Source organism: Crocodylus porosus, unplaced genomic scaffold, assembly GCF_001723895.1.
Source record: "Crocodylus porosus isolate Cpor-Errol unplaced genomic scaffold, CroPor_comp1, whole genome shotgun sequence".
NCBI lineage: Eukaryota > Metazoa > Chordata > Crocodylia > Crocodylidae > Crocodylus > Crocodylus porosus.
This window is the reverse complement of record NW_017728934.1, coordinates 5943208-5969842: the sequence shown is the minus strand read 5'-3', so window position 1 is coordinate 5969842 and position 26635 is coordinate 5943208. Positions and strand designations below refer to the sequence as shown.

The 26635-nt window shown below is 42.7% G+C and overlaps 1 protein-coding gene across 4 annotated transcripts in view; it reads left to right on the top strand.

Moving 5' to 3' along the window:
- Positions 1–26635, top strand: part of PPP1R12B (protein phosphatase 1 regulatory subunit 12B) — a 183869-nt gene that overhangs the window by 36644 nt on the left and 120590 nt on the right. For all 4 annotated transcript variants that reach the window (XM_019546390.1, XM_019546389.1, XM_019546391.1 and 1 more), the window contains exons 2-8: positions 8600–8730; positions 12936–13054; positions 17157–17316; positions 19754–19898; positions 22348–22422; positions 23353–23432; positions 24402–24547. In XM_019546390.1, the coding sequence (XP_019401935.1) occupies positions 8600–8730; positions 12936–13054; positions 17157–17316; positions 19754–19898; positions 22348–22422; positions 23353–23432; positions 24402–24547 (856 nt within the window). The remainder of the gene's footprint in view (positions 1–8599; positions 8731–12935; positions 13055–17156; positions 17317–19753; positions 19899–22347; positions 22423–23352; positions 23433–24401; positions 24548–26635) is intronic.

The window sequence follows — 26635 nt, the reverse complement described above, 5'->3', positions numbered from 1 at the left end:
ACACTGAACACCTTGAAGAGCAAACTGGATGCTTATCTTGCTGGGATCCTATGACCCCAGCTGACTTCCTGCCCTTGGGCAGGGGGCTGGACTCGATGATCTCCCAAGGTCCCTTCCAGCCCTGATGTCTATGAAATCTATGAAATTTTACCTGGTTTGCTGATCAGCACAGAGTCTATTGTGCAGTCTCATTTTATGTTGTGCCTTTTCATTAGGATGCAGCATATACTAGAAGATCACCTTGATAATACAGTTTACCAGAAAATGAAATGGTAGCCCTGGCTATTAGGATCTCTCCTGTCTACTTAGGAGTGAGAAGTTTAATATTAGATATTGGTCAATTTCAGGAACTGAGCTTTTCTTCCCTACGAAAAAAAATGCTAGTAGTTGGCTTCCTGCTGGGGCAGATGGAATATAAAGAGTTGTTGACTGAAGGTTTGCCCAGCAATACTCGATATTTGAATTATACTTAAGTTTTTCTTTGGTTGTTTTGTGTTTTTCTCAAAGAGAAGCTTGGTTGCAATCTGAGTTCTAGACAGTGCACGCAACTTGCATAGAGAGCAGTTAAAATGCAAATACTTCAGTAGTGATCCAAAATAATTTTAAATAAAGTGGCTGTCAACCAGGAATACAGAGGTCATTGATACTTTTCTCCACCCATAAGTTAAAATTAATTCCTTTCTTATGTCAGCACTACTGAATATCTCTGACTAGACAGGCACAAATTGCATACTTGGTTCCCTCCTCCCTCTGTTGCCATTTGCAAACTATGTGTACTGAACTTTAGAAATGAGAGAACCAGAGACTAAATGCGCAATTCTCAAATTGCATTTTAAATCAACATAATTATAACTCCTCTTAACCTCTTCTAAAATAAATTTATATCAGCTCATATATGTGAGGATGCAGCAAATGGGATCAGTATTGTTATAGAAAACTGAAAAAAGTGAGACTCATTTGTGGATAATAGAAAGTTACATCCTTGGAAGAAAAATTCAGTAGATATGGTTTCTTTTCTTTGATTTGTAAGGAAATCGTCTCAGCTGAAGAGGCATCATTTTGTTTCATCATTTGTCAGCTAAACTTGCTGTCACTGAAAGCCCTCATCCTTTTGTTGCAGGTTAGGCTTCTCTTTGTGTTTGAGGATAATATGCCTTATAGTTGTGCGAGAGGGTAAATTCTGTGTTTTTAAGACTAGTTATATTTATATAGGCTGATCTGGATTGTGGTGATACTGCCTTGAGCAGAGGGTTGGACTGAGAGGGTCCCTTTCAGTTCTTCTGTGATTGCTTTGGAGAAATTCCTAGGTGTCATGTAAACGTTGCTGTTTGTCTTATTTTGTAATACAGGGGGGGTGGGAACCAAACGCTCTGCACCAAATCAAAGGGCAAAGCTTTTTGTTCAGCTGCATCATGTTAGCCAATAAAACTGCTGAATCTTCTAAATTTAACCATGGAGGGCTGCTGGTACTTGACTCCCCCCAAAAGTAAGGTGCTGGTGGTGATCCAAAAGGTGGAGTCCTGCTGATCCTGGATGGACTTTGTGCTCTGGATGGGAGTATAAAGCTGCCATGATTGCATGTGCTGAGCTGCGTTTTTGGGGGTTTTTTTTGCTTTTATGATTAATTCTAACACTCTATGGTTGGGTAAACTGATTCCTGAGTGTAAAATGTTAATATGCTTCTAATTTGTGCACAGATATTACTGTGACATGATTTTGAAGCATGTGTATTAAAACAACATGGTCATTCAGGGTGGTTGCATTTGTAACTCATGAAAATATTTATGAACGATTTAAAATTTTATCTCAAATCTTAACTTGGAATTTCCTATATGTATTGCTGTAACACAAATATTACAGTTTACAACTTTAACTCATAATATGCCTTGTATTTATCTAAGATGACCTTCCAGTATTTATTACCATTTTCCATGTATAGAATCTAATTTTTGGGGAGTTGTCTTGAATTTATCCACCCACTGATGCAGCAGGGGAATAATTGGGGGTTGAGCAGCTTGCCCTTGCCACCTGTTAGTTTTTTGCTCCCTCCTCCACCTCCTCCAGCCTTATGTCCTCTATACTAAGGTATTCTTAATTGTAAGCCCACTAGTGAATTTCTGTGGCATTTAACTGTAAATAACTTTAAAATATTAGCAATTGAATGATTGTGAGATGAACAGATGGAAGGATCCGCATCAGTTTTCTGACATTTTCTTACAAACAGTCAACAACAAGGATTTTCAAAGGTGAAAAGTGATTTGACTTTTTTTAAGGCGCATCAGTTGTGAAGACAGTCAACTTCTGAGATACCTTCAGGGAGCTTATTTTCAGCCTGTCCTCTGAAAAGTGGTGCCCTATAAGGTATCAAGGAAGAATTACCTGAATTGGCAAACTACTCTAGAAAAATGTTGGCTGGCGTTATTGCAGTTGCCTAAGTGTTTGTTACAAAGTTACTCCTCGTGTATTTTGTTTCCTGGATGCAGATCATCATAACTGCTAGTACTTACTCCGTTGTAATTCAGAAGAGATCATATAGATTGAACCTTCTCTTGTATTTCTATTCTTATGGATATTTAGCTAAAGAGTCTTGCTAATAACTGTTACATCACATGATTGCACAGTGCTGGGCAAAAGGCCTGTTAAGAAACGTAGATGTATAGGGGTAGAAGGGGGATTTTTCTGTTTGAGTGTTAGAGGATGCATCACTGCACGTCAAGCACTTTAGTTGAGCATTCTAGACTGAAAACAACCTGCCTGCATAGAGTACTCATTAAAACATAGCTCCTGTCGGGGTGGTGAATGAATGCCAACTGGTGCGCACACTCAGTACAGTTTTGTATCCTTACTTTAACTCATTGTTGTCCTTTTAGTATCCAGGAGTATCAAGTTGCTCTGCTGTAAATTTTTTTTGTAGGAACAGGTTGGGGCGGGGAGGGGAGGAGGCAGAGGTTATACCATTGTCCCTTCTCTGTCAAGCATGCATTCCACAGGAACTAGGCAGGGCAAGGGCTGACTTGTCAGTGAGGCCGGTAGGAGACCTGAAATCCCAAAGAAGGTTTGCCATCCTTCTTGCATCTAGGAAGATTTCTTGGAGTGCAGTTAATCCATTAGATTGTGTGTGAGAGTCTTTTCAGTTCTCTTTGCTGACCCTCAGCCTATGCATTTATAGCTACAATATCTATTTTTGTAGTTTGTGAAAAACAAAATGCAGTGCTCCGTTTCCATGAAACATACAGAGCTGATGACCTAAGTACATGTCTCCAAAAGCTTATTTTAAACTTTCAGGTAAAGATCAAAGCAGGATATAGCATGGAACAATGGTTCTTAACCTTTTTTAGATTTGAGGCACCCCTTAGCCTCAAGGTATACCTCGGAAGATGCCAACTCTAGTTTTCACTAGTTTTTTGCTTGCAGAAAAATAATGGAGCAGTTTTTTTCTGTTGCAAAGAGCAAAAAAGGACCATATAACAGGGGGCTTTCTTGGGGCCCATCTGCCATTGGTCTGCCCGCCTGTTTCTGGGCCAACCGCCCGCCTTCTTGTCTGCCATGCCTTGTTGTATCTTAATTCGTTCTAATAAGGCGGGAGGCTGCCCATTCTTGCCCCGATGCCAGGGGGCGCTATCTGCAGCTTCGTTCCTCCCCTACACAGCAGCCCAAGCCTCGCAGATGGCATCCAGGTGACACAATGCCTCTGGCCTACAGCCAGACCAAACTTAGGCCTCATTGTCAGAACTCATTCATACTGCCCTTCTCTCAATAGTGTCTCTCACATGCCACCCCCTCTCACAGGGTATTTTTCACGCATTGGCAGCTTGTACCGCTTTGCTCCCTCTCAGTGAGCCCCTTCAGCCATAGGCTTCACCTAGTATGCACCTTGGGTGGCAGATGTACTGTCTTTTTGGCCTCTCCCATGACCCTCACTGGGGTAGTGGCCAGCCAGTTACCCAACCAGGTCCAAGCTTGCCCTGGCCCCTCCCGGGGCAACTCTATACACATTCACACACGCATGCTGGGCTCCCAGCCCTCTGGCTTCCCCCTCCCTGGGGCTCCACATCACTGCCCCTCACTGGGGCCATGGCGCTTCCCTCCCCGGTGGGGGCTCACGTGGCCATAGCTGTGCCTGGCCCTGTCCGGGTCTTGTACCCTCTTTGGGCTCAGGTGGCCATAGCCGTGCCTGGCCCCCTTATACCTACAGTGTGGTGGGGGCTAGTGGTTAAGGTGCCCCAACTCGCCTTTCAGTGGGGTGGTAACTGGCCTGGCATTTCCTGGGGGCTCCCACACCACTGTGAGCCCCACCAGACCACCCACTCCAAGCAGGGTGCAGTTTTAGATCACGCCCAGGACCGGGAGCCTCCAAACCATCCCCCTAAGCTCCTGCCCCCCACCCCCAAGATGCCCTGCACAGCCCCCCAGCCAGGCAACGCCCTCGCCTGGCCCACCAGCAGCAAATTGCCCCTTCCACATAGGTGGCCAGAGCTTCAAAACAGCTGCTGCAGTCAAGCACCTGTTGGCTAACCAGCCCAGCCCCCAAAGTGGCAGGCACCAACAGTGCCCTGCCACAGACCACAGTAGGTTAGAATGTTTTTAACTGTGTGGATTCCTATGTGAAATCCCTGACTTTATCTTGTGAATTATGTTTGCACACCTAATAGTGTTAACGTTGCATGGCATCTTGTGGCACCCTTGAAAGGATCTGAAGACATCCTATGGTACTGCAGCACCCTCGTTGAGAAACACTGGCATAGAAATAATCATAAAAGTGCATATTTGTTGCTTGTCTGTTTTGGAACCCCATACTGAAATTTCTTTGGGATGGAACATTTTTTTTTTTTTAGTTTAGTTGGAAGACCATGGTCGTTACAGACAGACATATCATAGAAAGTTAAGATTGGAAGGGACCTCAGGAAGTCATCTGGTGTCTAACCCCCTGTTCAAAGTAGAACCATCCTGACTAGATCATCCCAGCCAAAGCTTTGTCTAGCTGGGTTTTGAAAACCTCCAAAGATACTTCCACCACCTCTCATACAGCATAGCACCTCTTAATGCTCAAACTACCATCTTTCCTTGGGCTCCATACCCTGTCTTTTCAGGGAAATGTGCTCCATGACTTTATTAACCTGTTTCTGTGTTTTGCTAACCTCCCAGTAAGAAGATTCTTCCTAATGTCTAACCTAAACTTTCCTTGTTGCAGAGACTGTTGTTCCTTGTTCTGTCATTTTCCACCACTGAGAACAGTCCAGCTCCATCCTCTTTGGAACCACCCTTCAGGGAGTTGAAGGCTGCTATTAAGTCCCCACTCAGTCTCCTCTTCTCTAGACTAAGTAAGCCCAAGTCCCTCCATCTTTTCTTATAAGTTATGTGCCCCAGCCCCCTCACCATTTAGTTGCCCTCCGCTGGACTCTCTCCAGTTTGTCCACTTCCTTTCTGTAGAGGGGGCAGGACGGGACTGAACATAGTATTCCAGATGTGGCCACACCAGCACTGAATTGAGGCAAATAATCACGTCCCTCAATCTGATGGCAACACGCCTACCAATCCAGCCCAATATGCTGTTAATCTGCTTGGCAACAAGGACACACTGCTGGCTCGTATTCAGTTTATTGTCCAGTGTAACCCCCAGGTCCTTTTCTGCAGAGCTACTGCCCAGTTTTCAGACCGCAGCCTGTACCAGTGTGTAGGATTATTCCATCCTATGGACAGGACTTTGCATTTGTCCTTGTTGAAGCCCATGAGCAGGGATCCTGGTTTTCTCTGATTTAAAAAAAAGTCAAATTTTTCATTTTAAAAAAGTGTAACCCCCAAATCCACATTTTTCCATGATTAAAATTAAACATCACTATACATCTCTCTATTAGTGATGTTTAATTTTAGTCATGGAAAAATGTAGATTTTGGGTTACTTGTTTTTAAACCAAAAATTGGGGATGCTTTTTAAATCAGCGAAAACAAGGATCCCTGCTCATGAGATTCCTTTTGGCCCAATCCTCCAATTTGTCTAGGTCTCTCTGAATCCTACCCTACCCTCCAGTGTATCTACTACTCCCCCCAGCTTGGTGTTACCTTGCTGAGGGTGCACTCTATACCATCTTCCAGGTTGTTGATGAAGACATTGAATAAAACCAGCCCCAGGACCAACTCTTGAGGCACTCTACTTGATACCAGCTGTCAGGCTGTCATCGAGCCATTGGTTACTACTCTCTGAGCCCAGTGCTCCAGCCAGGTTTCTATCCACCTTAAACTCCATTCATCCAGCCTGTACTTCCTTCGCTTGCCTGAGAGAATGCTGTGTGAGACCGTATCAAAAGCCTTGCTAAAATCAAGGTACACCGCATCCACAGAGTCAGTCATCTTATAGAAGACAATCAGGTTGGTCAGGCATGCCTTGCCCTTGGTGAATCCATGCTGTCTGTTCCTAATCACCTTTTTCTCCTCCAAGTGCTTAATGGATTCCTTGAGGACCTGCTCCATGATTTTTCCAGGGACTGAAGTGAGGCTGACTGGTCCGTAGTTCTCAGGATCCTCCTTTTTCTCTTTCTTAAATATGGACACTATGTATGCTCTTTTCCAATCATCTGAAACCTCTCCTTATTGCCAAAGATGATGGCTATTGGCTTTGCAATCGCAGCACCGTTGGATGCATCCCAACCGTCCTCATGGACTTGTACCCATCTAGCTTTTCTAAGTAGTCTCTAACCTGTTCTTTCAGTACTGACGGCGGCTCACCTCCTCCCCAAACTGTGCTGGCCAGTGCAGTAGTCTGGGAGCTGACACAACTAAGTTTTAAAATTCCTGTCATTTTGCTTTCTATTAGACCAATGCAGGGGTTTCAGCTGCAAACAGTTTAATTGGAAAAAACTCCCAATACCTGTATTTCCAGGCCAAAATGTAATACTTAAGTTGTGTTATAATCTCAGTTCCATTGACACTTGGGTAGAGAAGTATTATCTCAAATTAAAAAATAACTTGTATTTTGCAGGCAGCTGTTGCACTGAAATATAGAAAACTCGGAAGTATGCAGTTTGGGTTCTCCCGACTTAAATTTGAATTTTGAAGCAATGCTATCTATTTTTACTCCATGTCTCAATTACAACTTAATGTCTGTGTTTAGTATCATGTATGTATAAAGTATACTTTGCGTGTTGGAAACACTGGATTGAATTTTTTATGAAGATAAACCCACTCCACCTGGTGCCCCCAGCAGTGGGTGCGCAGGGTGGATAGACTGGTGTGCCTAGGCAATGGGACTGGGTCTGGCAGACACTGGCAGCAGCAGCTGGGCAGTTGTTGTAGTCATTCCCTCCGCCTTCCCCTGCAGTGGAGGGTCAATGGGAGGGGAGGCTGTGGCAGGGAGGCAATAGTTGTAGCACTTGCCCCAACTCTGAGTCAGGGCTGCAGCAGCTGCTCCTCCCCCTCCCTCTCCACCATCGCCTTGTCCTGGATTTCAAGATGAGGGATGCTTTTTCCCACGTTAAATGGGAGAGAAGCTTTGTCTTGGAGTTGAGCAAATAATGGTAATAACTTTCTGTGATTCTGCGTTCAAAATTTCAAATAGTCTCTTTTGGAACTTGCCTGTTTTCAAAACATTTTAAAACTTCCCGGAAGAATTTTGCCTGTGTCAGCTATTGGATAGATTTTGTCAAAGGTAAAGGGCTGCAGTTATCAAAATTATATTCGTGGTGAAACAAAAACTTTAAATCTTGGATCAGTTTGAGAAGCAGTTGTGTAAATGGCCTTTGAAGGTTCCATGTCTGTAAGCAGTTTCCAAACTGAACCTGCCTTATGTAATAGTTAAGGCAAACTATTTCTACTTACATTAACTCTGCAAACTTAGTTCGGAGTCTGACAGCTAAGCGGAGTTCTTTTCTGCCAATATCATAAGTAATAAAGATTCTGTAAAGTGGAATCTCCTTTGATGCAGATGATATATAATCTCGCTCATATTTCAGTAGCAGGATAGGCTTTGAATCGCAAGAAAATCTAAATGGCCTTTATTTTAATCAGTAAACAGATACTACTTGGAATAAATGGATGAGTCAGAGTGCTGTTTATATGCAGGACTCCTTGGTAAAACTACAGATGATTCGACAGTGAAAGTAAAGTAGAAAACTATTCAGTGTGCTGATGTCCTGCTTTACTGCATGTTTGACTCTTAAGGTTTTTTCTGAAATCATACTCTGGCTTCCCTTGCGCTTCAGCTTACTTCACTGACATTTTTCTGGAACAGCCTGATCCAAGTAAAGATACAACTTTGCCCAACTTTGCTATTCCATCAAGCTCCTCTAAGACTCGTACTGAGGGATCCCTTTATAGGGTGTTTACCCTCTCCTGATTAATAGGAATGTGAGGGAGAGAGAGAATAGACCAAAACAAAATGTGCAGATATGAGAGGTAGGTATAAAGAGGTTTAGGGCTTACGTTGGGGCACGCAGAGTTTAAGACTAATTAAAGCTGTTAAGTGAAAGTGTGTAAGTGAACTTCATAGTTGTATTTAATATGTCGTAATTTCTCATATAGACAAACCTTTACCAGATGGACTTAAGTTGTTCATTCTGTTTAATGCCACTCTTTCTTTTCTTTTTTTCTCTTCCTCCTCTTCCAAGGCCTGTATAGACGAGAACCTGGACATGGTGAAGTTCCTTGTAGAAAATGGAGCGGATGTAAACCAACAGGATAATGAGGGCTGGACCCCTCTACATGCTGTGGCTTCCTGTGGCTATCTGAATATAGCAGAGTGAGTGAGTTTCAGGCTGTCAGGGGTGTGTATAGTAACAGCTTTCCACATCTTTTCCCCCTTCAGAGTGGTGGCTTTTCTGTGACTAAACAGCATATTGTGGAAACAAAGTTAACAGGGAAGAGACGTGCCATACTGATGATGACACTCTAATTTTCAAGGGTAGGGTGCAAGATGAAATAAGTCTGCTTCATAGAATTCTGTTCATAGAGAATAGGGCTGGAAGGGAGCTCCAGGGGTCATCTAGTCCAGTGCTTCTGAATACATATGAAGTGCTTTAAGCAATATCAGATTTTTGGTGAAATGTGCTGAGCAAAAGCAAAGCACAATGATGGACAACTGTAAATATTAATGCATGGGGAAACCTAGGAAAGCACAAATTGGCTGCAGCTAGACTACTTGCTGAGCAGGTATGCACCCTCTGTCAGAGGACTTGTGCACTATTTTTAAACTTATAAAGAGCATTGTTAATGAAATAATTTTTTTGATTTTGTCTGTGTACATCAAAGAAACATACATTTGGGTAATTATATTTGTGTACTTTAGTACAGTGTAAAACCTGTGTGTTTAAATACACTGCACAGATGTAAAACTGTGAAATTGTGAGCTTAATTGGCATCACTAGAAACCTTGACTTTTTATTTACATTCACACACTAACATTTTATGATGGGTTTGCAGAGAAATTGCATTTAGTATCATTTTAAAATTTAACAAATAGGGCATTAGAATAACACTGCTTGAAGTATGCTTGAAGCCTCTACAGGGAAGCAAGAACTTTTGGGCTGCTGTGTCATTCATATGCTACTGACACAATTTCTTTTTCTTCAAAATCTAATCTTGTGTTTCCATGTCTGGCAAAGATGGAAAAGTAGATGAAAGTAATTACCTGTTAAGTGAAATCTTTTAAAATAAAAGTGTCACGATGTTGAGACCACATGGTTTAGTGATCCCTTCATCCTTATGATTTCTTCACTGTAAGTGTACAAATATAAAATGGGAGAAGCCGTCTTTGTCTAGTATAGGAGCTGGCAGCTGATGGCTAATGGGCTGGATCTGTCCTGTTGATAGGGTAGATCTGGCCCAGTGCAACTCAGGGAATTTGGCAGCAGCAGTTGCCTTTTTCATAGATTCATAGAAAACTAGGGTTGGAAGGGACCTCAGAAGGTCATCTAGTCCAACCCCCTGCTCAAAGCATGACTATCCCCAACTAGATCATCCCAACCACAGCTTTGTTGAGCCGGGCCTTAAACTCCAAGGATGGAGATTCCACCACCTCCCTAGGTAATCCATTCGAGTGCTTTACCACACTTCTAGTGAGAGATTTTTCTGATATCCCATCTAAACTTCCCTTGCTGCAACTTGAGACCTTTGCTCCTTGTTCTGTCATCTGTCCCCACTGAGAACAGTTTAGCTCCATCCTCTTTGCAGTCACATTTCAGGTAGTGGAAGGCAGCTGTTAAATCCCCAGTCTTCTCTTCTGCAGACTAAATAAGCCTAGTTTCGTCACCCTCTCCTCAGAAGTCATGTGCCCCAGCCCTCTAACTATGTTTGTTGTCCTCTGCTGGACTCTTTCTAATTTGTCTTCATCTTTTATTGTAGTGGGGGACCCAAAACTGGACACAGTACTCCAGATACAGCTTTACCACCCCTGAATACAGGGAAATAATTACTTCCCTTGCCCTGCTGGCAACACTCCTACTAATGCAGCCCAGTTTGCTGTTGGCCTTCTTGGCAACCGGGGCTCACTGTTGACTCAAATCGAGCTAATCGTCCAGTGTAACTCCCAGGTCTTATTTTTGCTGAGCTGGTGCTTAGCCAGTTGGTCCCAAGCCTTTAGTGATGAATGGGATTCTTCTGTCTTAAGTGGAGGACTTTGCAGTTGTCCTTGTTGAATTTCATGTGATTCTGTTTGGCCCAGTCCTCTAATTCGTCTAGGTCACTCTGAATCTAAGCCCTACCCTTCAGCATATCTGCAACTTCCCTCAGCTTGGTGAGGAAGTTGCTAAGGGATCCCATCTTCCAGATCGTTAATGAAGATATTGAACAAAACCAGCCCCAGAACCAACTCCTGGGGCACTCCATTTGATACTGGGTGCCAACTAGACATCAAGCCATTGATCACTACTCATTCTATCCTCAGCTCAACTATCCAGCCAGTCTTCTATCCACCTTAAAGTCCATTCATCCAACCCACACCTCCTTAACTTGCTTGCAAGAATGCTTTGGGAGATGGTATCAAAAGCCTTGCTCAGATGGAGGTATATCACATCCACAAAGCCAGTTATTTCATCATAGAAGGCAGGCGATCAGTTTGCCAGCACTCCATGTAGACATGTAGACTATTCCTGATCACTTTGTCCTCCTCCAAATGCTTAGAAATGGATTCCTTGAGGACGTGCTTCATGATTTTTCTAGGTTGTGAGGTGAAGCTGACTGGCTTGAGGTTCCCTGGATCCTCCTTGTTCCCTTTCTTAAAAGTGGGTACTAAATTTGACCTTTTCCAGTCATCTGGGACCTCCCCTGATCACCACGAGCTTTCAGAGATGATGGCCAGTGGCTTTATGATCACTTCAACCAACTCCCTCAGCACCCTGGGATGCACTGCAAACAGCCCCATGGACTTGTACATGTCCAGCTTTTCTAGATAGCCCCTAGCCTGTTCTTTCACCACTGAGAGCTACTCACCTTTTCCCCAAACTGTGCTACTTGGCGTAGTACTCTGGGAGCTGACTTTGCCTGTGAAGACCAAGATAAAAAAGACATTGAGTACTGAGACCAAGGTACAAAAGACATTTTTTTTTAATCTATTCTCCTTGTAGCATCTGGTCATTGTTTGGAAGTGTGAGGCTGTGGCCTGTGGTAGGGACTGGGTTAGTGGTCCACGGTGGTAAAAGGTTGCCAACCACTGGTCTAGTCGGTTCTTAAAAATCAGATATTTAAAAGCCCACTAAACAAAATCTCCCAGTAAAAGACTTGGCTATCATAAAGCTTTTCACTTTTCTGAGCATGCTTGCTGCTTTTTCAAGGATTGAACTAATGCTGACTTCATGATGTTCACTTTGCCCACGTAGAATTAATAGCCTTATCTACTGTTGGAAGATCTTCCCCAGTACTTGTTGCTGTGAGCTAACAAGTTTACTGTGGGGTTCTGTTTAGGGAAACAGAATAATTGGAATCAAAGAATTGCAAAACTAAGAAGTTGCATTTTGAGCTGGGCTTCTGAATACAGACTGGCTCATGTGCAAGGGCAAATGAAGAAAAAGTGCTGTTAGCGCCTTAGTTGCTCCTTCACTGCATCATAACCCAAAAATTGTTTTACGAGGATGACTTTTGTATTCCTTGCCTTTTTAAGGGTGGCGTTTATCCTTGGCTCCTGGTGGCCCATGCATCATTGCACAATGGGGAATGGCATGCTTCTTTTTGTAGAAATAACTAGGATGAGGGAACACCAACTGGGCTGCATAACATTTAATTGAGGTGATTTAGGGGGAATCCAGTCACAAAATACAGACTTCTGGCACAAATTCTTTCATGATTTCTGTGCATTGTGAAACACCTTCCAAGATATCATGTAGCTAATAAGAGCAATGAATCTGTTGTTTGAGGCACAGCTGTCATATTTGCATCTGAACTCAGAGTATACAGAAGTTGCCAGGGTGTTTAAAACACGTTTTTATGATGTTTGTTGCTTTAGATTTCCTATTACTTAGAAACGTTGAATACTAATTACCTTTATGAATCTTTTCCTGCCCCTCTCCCATCCTGTGTGCATGTGTGAAATGCTCCAGAATTTTACTCGTCTGTTGCATTCAAAACGCATGCAGACTGAAAGAACGTTTACCTGCGCCAAATATAAAAAACATATTGAAGACCAGTCCTGCTTGTTCAAAGCTCCTTTCAAAGTGCAGGCACCGGCATATTGCTAAATGAACTGGGGTCTTTTTGACTGGCTATGTCAACTAGCAACTGACATAGCATAGGACTAGCAACTGCTTGCATGGACCTCTGAGTAGAGAGGGGAGAGCCCTTAACAATTAGTAGCTGGGTGTTTAGACTGGAAACTGAAGCTCATGAAACAGGTTCCAAGTAAAACTATCTGGGATTAGAAAGCAAAATTATTCTTTCCTGCTGTTCAGTCTGCTGTTTTTCACTTGAATTCTGGCCACAAAGTCTAATAAGTTGGTATGGGTCTTAACTGTGTAGGTACTTAATCAGCCATGGAGCCAATGTGGCTGCAGTGAACAGTGAAGGTGAAGTCCCATCTGACATTGCAGAGGAAGCAGCCATGAAGGACCTGCTTTTGGAACAAGTAAAGAAACAAGGTAAATGCAGCTGAATGTTTGAATGTTTATTCTTTGGATCTGTAGGGACTTCTGGTAAGGAAACTGCGTGGATTGAGCACCCTGATTAAAAAACAAAACAAAACTGATCCCTGGCCCATAGAGCAGCAGAACAATTTAATATTGACAGCAGGGTATTACAGCAAGTGTTATACGGGTGGTTGTGATTTGTATTTTTTTCTCTTGGGTTAGGTTTAATTCTGGTCTCTAACGTATGTAAAAATTCTCTTCAATGAGACTTGTTAGGATAGTCTCACTCCATTCTAAACAAGAAAAAAATATGGCAACCTGGTTCTTTCTTCATGGTTAGTGACAAGCCTTGTCTTCACTGGTGCACACATCTAATATTTGTAAACTGCATTAATACAATAATTGCATGTTGTACAGCATATCTTTACTTGAAAGTGATACGAGTTGCACTGGTATAAGGTCTTTTACAATAGTGAGTTGTTTCTGCTAGGAGTTTCCATCCATGTAACAACACTGTTGTTAGCATGCCAACATACAGATAAAGCCTAAATCTGCAGTAAACTGTAGGGCGCTCTCTGCGCTGATTGTTTTTGAATTGGTAGAGCTCTGCCTGGTGAAGCTCTGGCCTCCAAAGGAAGTTTTCTGCTTCTCACTAGCAATTGGAAAGCTGTAATTGTGTAGCTTAGAAAGAAATTTGAAAGCCTGCCTAGGAGGTTCACCAGGAGTTTCTATGGAAAATGTAACCTTTTTTTGAGTTTGATTGTATTCCCTTGGAAACAAGACCTATTTAACTCGGCTTAGTTGTTGCATAGCTTACTAATGATGTTGGTGCTGCTTTATTTTTGTGTTCTGGAATGAATCCAGCCCTAACCCACATATGCTGTTTAGGCATTATGCTGACTGCTTTGTGCCTAAGTTATCTTTGAGGTAGGATCGTATAGGGCAGGGTTAGGCAACGTTTTTTGGCTGGAATGCCAAAAAACACCATAATGCCTAAGGTGCCGGAGTGATGGCATGGCAGAAAAACAAAATAAGGGCAAGGGGTACATGCCAGGATGCCCCACTTGTGCCCCTTGCCCCCCACCCAAAGCCCCTGCCCCACAGCCTGGGCTCTGTGGCTGCCAGCAGCTACCTGGGGCTGCTCCCAGCAGGGCTTGCAGCATCCCAGCTAACTGCTGGGAGCAGCCCAGGTTCCCGGCTGGCAGCAGCTCCCCAGAGCCGGGACTGGCTGCAGCTGGGAGACTCCAAACGGCTGTGCCGGGCTCCGGCATCAGCTCTGCACCGGTGCGTGCTTCGGAGCGGGCGGTGGGGGAGGGGCCTGAGGCAGCGCAGCCCTGGTCTCTCCCCTGCTCCAGGCACGGAGGTGATGAGCCAGCTGGGCCGGGCTCTGGGCAGCTGCAGCAAGCAGTGGGCAGAGTGCAAACAGCTGCGCTGGGCTCATCACCTCTGTGCCAGGAGCGGGGGGAGACCGGGGCTGCGCTGCCTCAGGCCCACTGCCCTCTCCGAGGTGCGCCTGCACGTGCCGGTGCGGAGCTGATGCCGGAGCCTGGCACAGCTGTTTGGAGCCTCCCAGCTGCAGCCAGCTCCGGTTCTGGGGAGCTGCTGCCAGCCGGGAGCCCAGGCTGCTTCCAGCAGTTAGCTGGGATGCTGTGAGCCCTGCTGGGAGCAGCCTGGGCTCTGTCACTGGCAGCAGCTACCCGGAGCCGGGGCTGGCCGCCGTGTGCCAAGCAGAATGGCCTTGCGTGCCATGCTCGGCACACATGCCAGGGGTTGCCGACCCCTGTTACTAGTCCCCTGTTATTGCAAGCAACCATAACATTACTTTCAGATGGAATTTATAAGTTAGAGAATGGTAAGTTAGCATGTTTGAGCCCCTTCTAATAAGTGTGGCAAGACCAGTCTGGAGGGTAAAAGTCTCCTAATTTCTGCTTTTAATTTATTTATGGCTAGTTCATTCCTGTTTTGATTTTCTGCCAACTTGATAAAGTAGCTTGAATAGTTCTCCTTGGTGCTGTTTATCCCTTTCAGGTATTCATAGAGTGATTGAATCTCTTTTCGGTCTCCATTTTGCTAGGCTAATAAAGCCAAGATCTGTTAGTCTCCTCATAAAACAGGCTGTGCACTTCCTGATCATCCTAGGAGCCTTTCTCTGTCTCTGTCCCCACTGGAATTCACCTTTCTTGAACATGGGTGACCAGAATTATATGCAGTGATCTGTTTGAGGTCCTGCCCAGTGACTTGCACAAGACACCTCCCCTCACTCCCTTAGGCTAGGGACAGACATTCAGAAAGCCTGAATTGAATCAGTGTTTGCAGGTTAGTCTAACCTGGCTAGGCTAAATCAGTTTTGTAACCAGACAGACATCCCAGAAATGTAGGTACATTCCGGTAGTGGCTCAGGCTAGAAGCTGGGGGGCGCTAGAGGAGGCCTTCCTTCCCCTGGGCTCAACTGAGGTGGGTATGGGCAGGCAGGTCTCTATGATTAGGGAGAGGTGTACCCATAACAGAGCATTTGTTATCAGCATTTAACACCCAATCAGAAAACAAAGCCTCGCTCATTACAAGCTCTTAAACTGCTTTTTTTCTAAAGGAAGGAGTGCATGTTCACTAATAGATCTATTGGTCCCAGGACCCACTCGCAAAGTACTTTTGTAGTAACTTTTGCTTAGTCCAGTACTTCTCCTTTCAGGGCAGCTTGTCTCCTTTTTCTACATTATGAAAGGGTGCAGCTAGCAATTTTTGTACTATGCTCTACTTTCTCCAGTTTAATTAATTTATTTGACACTATATGAAATGCTTGACCAAAGTGCAAATGAGGTTTACCACATTTCCTTTATCTAAAAATTTAGTTGCATTTAATTGTTCTGGCACAGTTTATCCTTGGTAAATCCTTGCTGTATTCAGTGCCATTTTTCATTTATCTCCAGGTCTTTTTCTTCCAAAACTTGTTCCAAAGCCAGCATAGTTTTAAGGTCAGAGTAACAGGCCTGTAGTTACCTTGACCTTTTGCTTCTTTAAATAGCTGTACCAAGTCTGTTGTTGTCTGGTCAGATAGTATGACCCTAGATTTGAGAGATTTATTAACTTCTTGCTGCCAAATTTGAAAATACAAAGTCTTGTAAATCAAATGAAGTGATTCACGGATTCTTCCACTCTTTGGCATTGATGAAGCCTCACCTGAAGTAATGTATCCAGTTTTGGGCCCCAGACTTCAAGACAGATGTGCACAAATTAGAAAAAGTTCAGTGGAGACTGACAAAAGTGATTGGAGGCCTGGGAAACGTGACTTATGAGGAAAGACTGAAAGAGCTCAAGTTATTCAGTCTGAAAAACAGAAAACTGTGGGGAGGGGATTCAATAAGTTTTCAAACTCCTGTAAGAGACAGGACTTGAGCAATGGCCTCCACTTGCACCAGAGGAAATCTAAGTTTGAGATTAGGAGGAGCTTTCTGACTATGAGGGTGGTTAAGCATTTGAACACGTTACCGAGAGAAGTTTGGAATCTCCATCCCAGGAAATTTTGAAAAACAGGTTAGACCAGAGATTCTCAGCCAGGATGCCATGACACTGTGGGGTCTTTGAGATTCTTTCATGGGTGCCCCAGCATACCACACAATCTTAGCAATATTAAGTGTCCAAACATAATTTACAAGATAAAGCCAGAGATATCAAACAGAAATCAGTAGTGTTAAAAATATTCTGACCTGTTGTGGCCTTTCTGAGTTATTTTCAGCAGAAGAATTGCTTTATTGTTTTTCTGTGGTCAAAAAATGAGTGAAAATAGAGCTTGCATTTTCTGAGGGTCTTGAGTCTGATAAAGTTGAGAACCACTTGGTTAGTCAGATGTTTGATTTGGGGTGCTTATCAGGGATGATTACTGGTTGAGTACAGGGCTGGACTAGGTGACCTCATGAGGTCCCTTTCAACCCCACTTTCCTATGAACCTCTGTATTCATAGAGTATATGCAGCAGTTTTCTACTTCATAGAAAACTTTTATTGACTTTGTGGAATATATTGCCAAATGGTCAAAAATAATGTTAGATTTGCTTTATATGTAGTTTGAAAATATTAATGTGAGCCTTTCTTTTGACTGGTTGTCTTCTGCTTCTACAGGGCTAGATCTGGACTTGGCAAGAAAAGAGGAAGAGCAACAAATGCTGCAGGACGCACGGCAGTGGCTAAACAGTGGGAAAATTAAAGTTGTAAAGCAGCCCCGGACAGGTGCCACTGCTCTTCATGTAGCTGCAGCAAAAGGCTACTCTGAAGTTATGAGGTAAGGTAACTCCTTTGTATTGGTCAGTGCATAACGTTCAGTTTTGTTGAAATGTGGGATGCTTCTAGTGCTGCAGGTGAGGGTGGGATTTGTTTTCTGGGGCAGTGTGGTAAGGGGTCCAGATTGGTATTTCTGGAGGCTCTGAAGAGTTATGCATCAAACTCCTATTTTTTCATTTATAAATGTAAGTAGCTCAAATGATGCCTATATTGAAGACCTGACTAGAAGTAGGGCCCCTTCTTTTCCAGGGCAGTCTCCATCTCATTGAGCCACCTTCCCTTTGGTGTGTTCACCTTTTGGCTTCACTTCTCTTTCTGGCTGCCTACTAGGCCAGCTTTAGGAGTATGTCTGTAGAGTCCATTGTTTAATGCTTATCCTCTTGTTAGTGCACTTTTACAGGAAACAATAGATGAAGGTTGCAACCCCTGTGAGCCAGGTGGGGCCTAGAACCAGGTTTCCTGCTCCCTCAGCAAGTGACCTGATTATTTAGGCTATTTGGCTAAAATGTGGGAGGGCCCTCCACATCCTCTGGCAGCAAGCATCTGCCAGTGTGGCAGGTGGGGTTTGCTGACTACAATTTTGAGACTTAGTGCTGAACATGTGCTTGAACAGTGCTAGTCTCTGTGCATCTGTGCAGCCAAAGTGTGGCCTACTAAGCATGCTCAACAGGAAAGTGCTGGGCATATATAGCTAAGTAGAATTCAACCTGTGCATGAGCGCCGAAAGATCTAGTTAAGGGACTAGGTAAGTGCAGCTTAAGCATATGGAGGTGAAATAGGATTTAGTCTCTTTATCAATTGCAGGGTCAACTGTCAGGTCTCAGGACCAAAACCAAACAGCAGAGAACCAGGAGCTAGGGAACCCTGAATAAGGTACAGAATTGCTCTGTGACCTCAGGCTTTGTAACAGCCATGTTCTTCCCTTTCTCCTGCTGGATAATGAGGTTCAAGTGAAAACTCAATGGTGTAAAACATTTGAGCTGAGTTTTCATAAAGAAATCAATTGTCTTGATGTCTCCAACAGTAACTTTATGGTTTGACCCAGTGAAGCATGTGTGTAAAAGCAGCACAAATGTCACCTTTGCTTCCTGGATTAATAGCATTATGAAAGCAGCATACTTCACCTATGATCAGTTAACTGATTCAGACCATAGAGTTTCTATTGTGACTTCCCAAAATATTTAAGCTTCTGGGTTCTTAGCGTCTTTGAAACTGAAAGTCTGTTTTGATGCTTAAACATGGTGACTGAAAGGTGGTCTGACTGGCTCCCAAATAATTTAAGCGTCTTTGACAACAATATCCTGAGGACTGAACTTTGAACACTGTTTTAGAAAATTTTGACCTTAAGAATTTTTGCCAAGTACGCTGGCACCCAGTTATGAAGGAAAATGTCAGACAGAAAGCTGCCTGGGAAAAAGACTTGCTTTACTGTTGAAGTCCTTGTCTACTAAGTTATATTGTCTGAAAATCCTGACGAGGGTGTTGTATTTGTTCGTTAACTCGGCCTTTTTGAAATCTGACTTGTGTGTTGTGTTTCTCATTAACTCATTGGTCAGTCACAGGCAGTAACTGCTTCCCCCTTGGTAGTCCTGCCTCCACTGACTCTTCACAGACCCTAGAGTACAGTTGCGATCTGTGGTAGGGCCAGTGTCAGACTTCTCTAGTCTCTGGAAATCACCTGTTTTTTTTGTTACCGTGGCCTCTACTGGGACTTTTCTGTTTTTTAAGCTGCTCGGGGTTTGTGTTGGCTCTGTTATGTAGAGTGTCCCCAAGCTGCAGAGATCATTTTTGTCCTCCTTATCCAATGCAGGCTTCCCTAGACTGCTGCTGCTGCTCTCGTGTTTTGCAGCTGTTACCTGAAGTTTTTCCAAACTTGCCAGTCACTCTGCACTGTTAAAATACCCTCATTCTTCAACAGTAGCTTTGTTTGGTCCTTGCAGGGTTTCTGTCCTGAAGCTATTTGCTTAGTGGCCTCTGCCCAGAGTACTTTTGCACACAAAGTATTACTTAGAATAATGGGATTTCTGGTATGCAAGGCTTCTTCTTATGGCACTTGCAACTATTTCGCCCTGTGCGCTGTACCCAGCAGTTCCAAGTGTCTGGAGCTATCTGACCAGATGATCCCAGACTAGAACACAGTGTCTTCCTAGGGAACTGGTTTTCCCTTTTTGGTTCCACCAAAGCCAGTTTGCCATTCAGCACATGTAAGCATGTTTTTACCACACAGGTATATTTCAGGTGGTTAGTGCAGTGTACAAAGGAAGGGATTTGACTTCTGTCATATTGTCCTTTATATATTATGACAGTAAACGTGACCAGAAGATTCTTTAAGTATGAATGAAAATATAAACCAGTTAAATATTTACCATGCTACCTGTTGTGTGTCACATGGTGTGAACTCTTGTGTGTAGGAAAGTCATTCTCATTTCTTTCCTTAGGCTCTTGATCCAAGCGGGGTTTAATTTAAATGTCCAGGACAATGATGGCTGGACTCCGCTCCATGCTGCTGCACACTGGGGAATAAAAGAAGCTTGCTCTATCTTGGCTGAGGCATTGTGTGACATGGACATCAGGAACAAGCTGGTTAGTGAGCGTTATACTGTCAAGGCAACATTAGAATTGCATTGAGTTTCTGGAAGCAATAAACTAAATTTTTTTGTACAGAGATGCATTCAAGCCTTTCTTACCCATTCAGCCCAGCAGTCTGACATGCTGCCCAATGCAGTTTGTTACATGCGTTAAATCAAACAAAGAGCTTTAACTAAAAAAAATGTATTTTTTAGAGAGATCACTGCTGGGAACGCTATGAGGTGAATCTTAAGGATTAGGAATTAGAGAGGAGAATGTAAACTAACCCCTATCCTGTTATAAGTTGGGTCTTGACCACTTAAACATGGACAAATATCAGTGGCTTGAGGAGCTGGCAGACATGCTTAGGTGAGGAAGGTGTGTGTATGAATGAAAAATTGTTACAAACTACATGCTACTTTCAGAACTGCATATTATTATATATTTAAATATACCCATCCACCTCCTTTTAAATAATGCCTTTCCCAATATTTATGGTATTTTGGAGGAGGGGGTTGTTTACCTATATTCACTGGTGTGAAATGCTTCCTACTGAAACTAAACCAGTGTTGATAATGACCGTGTCTTGTAAGTGTACCCTTCACCTACTTCTGTATAAAACCTCAGAGGTCTAGTTGGGAGGATTTAATGTCTGACAAATGTGCAGTTGGGTGTGTCATTTACACAAATGTGTTTGTACTAGGAACTGATTTTAAAAAAAAAGTGATTCTTTTTGGTAAAAGTCATTATGGAGAGATAGCTGTTTGCCACGTGTACATGGGGCAAAATTGTCTAAATGCTGTGAGGTGCTCTCACTTGCACTGGGACTGAGTTTTCCTAAGGTAAAGTAGTAGATGGATTTCAGGGTTGGCCCTCAGTATTCCAAATGAATGTGTGTGTTCTCTATTGCAGTGGATTATAAAGAACAGTTATGAAATGAGTTGAATTTGCTTTTATTAGCTAGTGTTTATAGAGCCCTTTGATTTGGAATTTGACAATGATGTGTAAGGGAACACTAAACATTAATGCTTAACCTCTCTAACTTGTTAAATTTGCAAGCCAGGTAATTATCATTTGAAAACCTGGTGGGCATTCTGTGCTCTGAAATTGAATAATTAATTGTGCATGCTCTATCATAACTGATGTGTGAAGCTTTAAAAAGGGAAAGGCTTATAGCTACTTGCTGCTGGCATTAAAAACCAAAAAAGTAGTGTTGAGTGCAACATGTAAATAAGGGATTATCACATGCTAACTCCTAGTAGTTTCACTCTAACAGTCATGGGTCCAAATTATTAAAAGTGGTTTCTGCGCCTCAGTTTTTCAGTATTGTTTCATATACCTTTTTAAAAAGTGTTGACCCCCCCAAGTGGTGATTTCTCAAATGTAATTTATTGTGCTTTTTAAATCTAAATGGTACCTTGCACTTCCTTGAAGCATCAGGTCTTTTTAAAGTGCCTGAAGTTGTGCATCCAAAATCACTAGTTACTATTGCAGGTCTTGCCCATTGTAACTAGTCAGTTAACAAGTTGTATTATGTTGTATTTTTATTTGTATCACACAAAGCATGTTATGTTTTATTTTTATCTGTATGATCATTTGCTTAAGGCTCATATTGCAGATAGAGCCATGCAAGCAGACTCTTTACTATCCTATGATTCTTGTTGCATTGTTAGTTGATCTGCAAAATTCTTTAATAGCATTTTAATAACTGCTGTAAATTAGTGAGGCTCAACTATAGTATTGCTGACTTTGAAAGTGAAATTGATCCTCATGCATCTTGTGATCTTGCTTGAGGGATGTAAACTCATGGGCAGTAGTTGTCTTTTCAGTCTTTTTTGATTAGTAGCCATCAGCTTTAATTATTAATGAACTGTTAATTAAGATGAAAAGTGAAGCTGATCTCTTGCCTTATGTGGTGAGATGGCCTTCCCTAGTTATTTTATATTAACACTACAGGACAGAGCTGTCCAAATTGTGTCCTATTGATTGCTACATTAGCAGCTTGCCTGGAACTTAAAGGACATATTCATGAACTAGAAAATGAAATAGGAACTTAAAGGACATATTAATGAAATAGAAAAAGATGAAGCCACTATCCTGCTTAGTATACTTAAGGTACATTTTGTGAGTACAAGGATCCAAATACAGTAGTTCTTACTTAACTCATTCCTCTGACTTGCACTTCATTATCAAGATGAATGGTTATGGATTGAATTGTAAAACTGTAATTCCTGGTAGAATGTAGTAGATATAACAGACTGGCAACAGCTGTTTTCTGTGCATCTTCTTTCATTAGTTACCCAAGTAGTTTTTGAAGAGAGAGAGTTTTTTTGGTAGCTTACCTAGTGTTGTTCCTTCTTCATTTTTTTAATGGTTCTGTACTAGTAAACATTGCTCATATGTTAAAGAAACAACATTTAATGGTACCTTTATTTTTCCTCTCCCCATAATTACGTGTCATCAGGGTCAAACACCATTTGATGTGGCTGATGAGGGACTGGTTGAACACTTAGAGATACTGCAAAAGAAACAGAATGTGGTGAGTTTCTGACTGACCTCTTTCTAGCACCTATTCATGGGTGAGTAATTTAGACAACAGTGGGGGGCAAGCAATTGTGGCAGGCATGCCACAAATTTGGGCTGTACCCCTCCTGAGCACCTGTCTCATCCCCTTCACCTGCACCATTGACTGCTTTGCTTTCTGTTTCCTACACTGTACTCCCTGCCTGATCTGCTGCTGTGCTTTCTGCTTCTTGCCTTACCACTGTGCTGCCAGTCTCCTCCTCAGTTTGTCATGTGCCACATACATGGGCTGCCTGTTCCATTTGTGACTTGTCATGAAGGTTGGCCATCCCAGTTCTAAAGCATACTGTCTTAGTGGAGGCATGGAACTGAGTGCCAGCATTTTTTAGAAAATAACTAATAGGAAGACATTAAAACAACTTCAGTTGAGCAGTGTTCAGAATAATGATTTAATTGCAATCCATCTTTCTGCTGTATCTTAAAAAGTGCTTCTGGCTTGTGTGTGTTCTCTTTATTCATTTATTCACATATAATGGCATTGCTGGTGATAAACTTCCATGTCATTTGACCAAAGCACTTCAGTCACTGCTGCATGGCTTAATAGGGCAGTACATAAAGGCCAGCAATTGACTTTGGCCTTAGGCAGTGCTCTACTCCATCAAGTTCTGTTGGAGTTCCACTGACATGCCACTGGAATATAACAATGCACCTGGTATATAATTATGTTTTTGCAAAAGTTTTGACCCATGATGCACCAGAGTCTGCCATTCTAGATAACATATCTGGCAGACTTGCCTGTTACATTAAGGCGCAAAAAGACAGTTATGAAAGGAGAAGGCATTTTTTCTAATCAAGGTTGGTGTGATAACTAGCCACTAATGCTGACATTGCCTGTTAATGTATGTCCTTCCCATTGTTTGTTTCAACTTCTTGAACTTTTTCACAGCTGCGTAGTGAGAAAGAGACAAGAAACAAGCTAATTGAATCGGATGTGAATGGCAAACTTCAAAGTGGACTCTTCAAAAAGTAAGATACTTTACTTAATGACAAAGTTTCACAGAATGTAAAACAATTTGGCTGAAGATGTCTTGGTAGTCTGGTTTGACCTCATTCAAAAATGCATCTACTGTAGCATTTTTAGTTTCTTGTTTCAAATACTAGCTCTCCTTGCCCATTTCCTTGATATAGACTTTACTCTTTGGCAGTCCTTTCTCCATCTGAATGGTGGTACCCTTGCCATCTTGGAGAATGCAGGAATGGGAACGCTGCCAGTAGTGAGTGTTCTGTCTTAGATAATCCTGGGGTGCTGAAGTGAATAACAAGATGCATTTGTAAAATTGCCTGTTCTAGATGTAGCCAATTAGGTCCTATCTACATAGGTAAAGGTGGAATGGGACCTAATGTGCAGTTCACGCAATCATGCCTCCTGGCAGGAGGCAAGCACCCGTGGCTGGGGCCCCATGCAGCCCAGCTGTAGAAGGTGCCTTACACATCCCTGGGGCGGGAGGATCCCCACTGCAGTGATCTCCCTGCTCTGGGGATTTCAAGCATCCCTGAAATGGGGGGATTGCCAGGAGGCATGCTACGAGGACCCAACATCCACAGCTGTGGGATTATGGGTCCTGGCAACTGAGGGGTGCTGCTGGGACCCAGAATCTGCAGCTGCTGGGGCTGAGTGGCCAGGGTGCACCCCTGTGGCTGGGGGAGCCCTGTCAGCTGACAGGGAACATCCTGTTACACATGCACATGTATAGTTTGATAGCAACCAGTTACTATACATTTTTTAGGTCTAAATTTTATAGTTAGCTTGAGCTTTTACTGTTTGATAAGTATTTTGCATGTAGCTGGTCTCAAGGTAATTGCACGGTTAACCAGTTAGTTGTGCAATATCTGTAATGTTTACAAGGGATCTTTATCTCTAGGTTCCTTAAGTGTAAAAGCTCAAATAAATTGGCAAGCCTTAAAACTTTTATGTTTTGTTTTTATTTTTGTCAGTAAAGAGAAGATTCTTTATGAGGATGAGACTTTGAAGACTGTGGAAACAGAAGAAGAAAACAAGGAGTCCAGCAGTTCCAGCTCTGAGGAAGAGGAAGAAGCTGAAGAGGATGAGGCTTCAGAATCAGATATTGAAAAGGAGTTAGGTAATTTGTAGTACAACTTTGAGATTTGATAATTAACCGAGTTGTAATAAGACATCAATTTTGGACATGCATTGGGCACTTCTACATGAAACATTTACTGTGCAGTAAATTATTTAATTTTGCAGTAAACATCTCTGTGTCTACATGTGTACCCTATTAGGCTGGAGTAAACTAATTTACTTTACAACAGAACAGTACTTGTAAATACAGGTACTATTCTGCTGTGGAGTAAAAAAACCAAAAAACGAAACTCCACAGCAGTACATGTGTAGATGCTGCCCTGGCTGGCTGGGGAACAAGGGTGCTTCAGTGTAGGAGCTGCCTGCTGGCTAGCCCTGTGCTGAAGCACCCTTGTGTTCCACCCAGCCTCTCCACAGCACATTGAGCTGGGGAGAGTAGCCCTGGGCTTATCCCCTGGGCCCCCTGCTAACCAGGGATGCTTTGACCTGGCTTAGTGTGCTGCACTCCCCGGCACACATGTAAATGGCCTGGAACGATAAATTCCAGAGCAATAAGCTCTGGAGTTTGCTTCACATTAATATGCATGTGTAGACATGCCCATTCATTTTTTTTAAAGGCGAGAAGCTGCTTGAAAATGTTCTTCAAATGATTTGAGATACCAACTAAATCATGAGTGTAGGATAGGGTAGAGAACCGTATAGTAAAATGTACTGAAGTTCTTGGATTATGTTCTTGTTAATATAGAAGACCTAACTTAATTGGTCTTCAGATTATTTATTTAATAGAGGTCAGTCCTTTTTTAAATACACGATTAGAATCTTATCAGAAAATTGAAATTGCTAGAAAGCAACATGATAGAATTTAAAAGTACCTGTGATTGTAAATTCCTTTCATACAATTTATTTTAATCTATGCAAGATCCCTTTAAAGGTGTGGAAGCTTTTCACCTTCACTTTGCCAGACGTTCCAAACCAGCAGCATTGTTGTAAATACTGCATACAGGGACTGACTAACTTCTTTCTGATTACTGGCTCCAGATCGGCCTGATGTAAGATATTTGGAATAGATTTACGCTGTTTGTAAGTTCTGCATTAGGACACCGTAATGTTATGTAGGTTTTACATAAGCAATGACTTTCTCAGTGTCAGTGTATTTAAAATGCTTTGCATTTGTTGATAATCATCCCACCAGACAATACAAAGTTTGTGGGAGGCTAAATATTTCCAGTTTTAGCTGCTTGCATGCCTCCTTTAAGAGTGAAAATGTTGATAAAAGTGCAGGGAGACAGTAGTCTGCTTATTGCACCTTTTGATCCAAGAGCTGGACTGAAGGTACCTGTAGAAATTGATATTCTGGTTAACTATTTTAGCGACCCTTAAGAGAGTCTGCCATTCTTTATTTTTTACCATTAAATATGGTAAAAAATAGAGAATTGGGAAACATTTTAGGGAGGGGGGAAAACAAGATTCTGAACTTCTTTGAGAATAATGACAGTTTTCTTTGCTGTTACCACAGAGAGGCAAGATAAGTCTTTTCTGATGTTGGTGTGCCTTTTTTAATCATATATTGGGCGTATCTACATGTTCATTAATGCAATTTTGATAATGGGCATTAAATTTAGTATCGCCACTGTGATGTACTAGAAAAAGGTGTGTTAGCCTATTTTAATCTGCATTAGTGAAAGTGGACAGTTTTTCTGTGACTAGGCTAATGTGCACTAAAGCACACATGTAGACACGCCTATTGAAAAGTAATGAATTCACAAAGTAAAGAGTATAAGATCAAGCTTCATATTAATGGAGTTCCACGCTGCTGACTTAACAACAACTTAGGGCTCCCTAATTAGTTCAGAGCAGGGGTGTTAAACATACAGCTGTAGGCTGGATTTAGCCTGCAGAGCCCCATGATCCAATCCCAGATATAGACCCCTGGGGCCACCACTGATGCCTCCAAGGGGAAGAGGAGAGGTGCAGGGACTTGGAAGCACCTGTTACCCTACCTGCTTACCTCTTCTTTGGCTCCTCTCTCCCTCTCCCTCTCTCTCTCTCTCTCTCTCTCTCTCTCTCTCTCTCTCTCTCTCTCGGATGGAGGTGATAGAGTACTCCCCATGGCTGGTGCTAGGGGAGG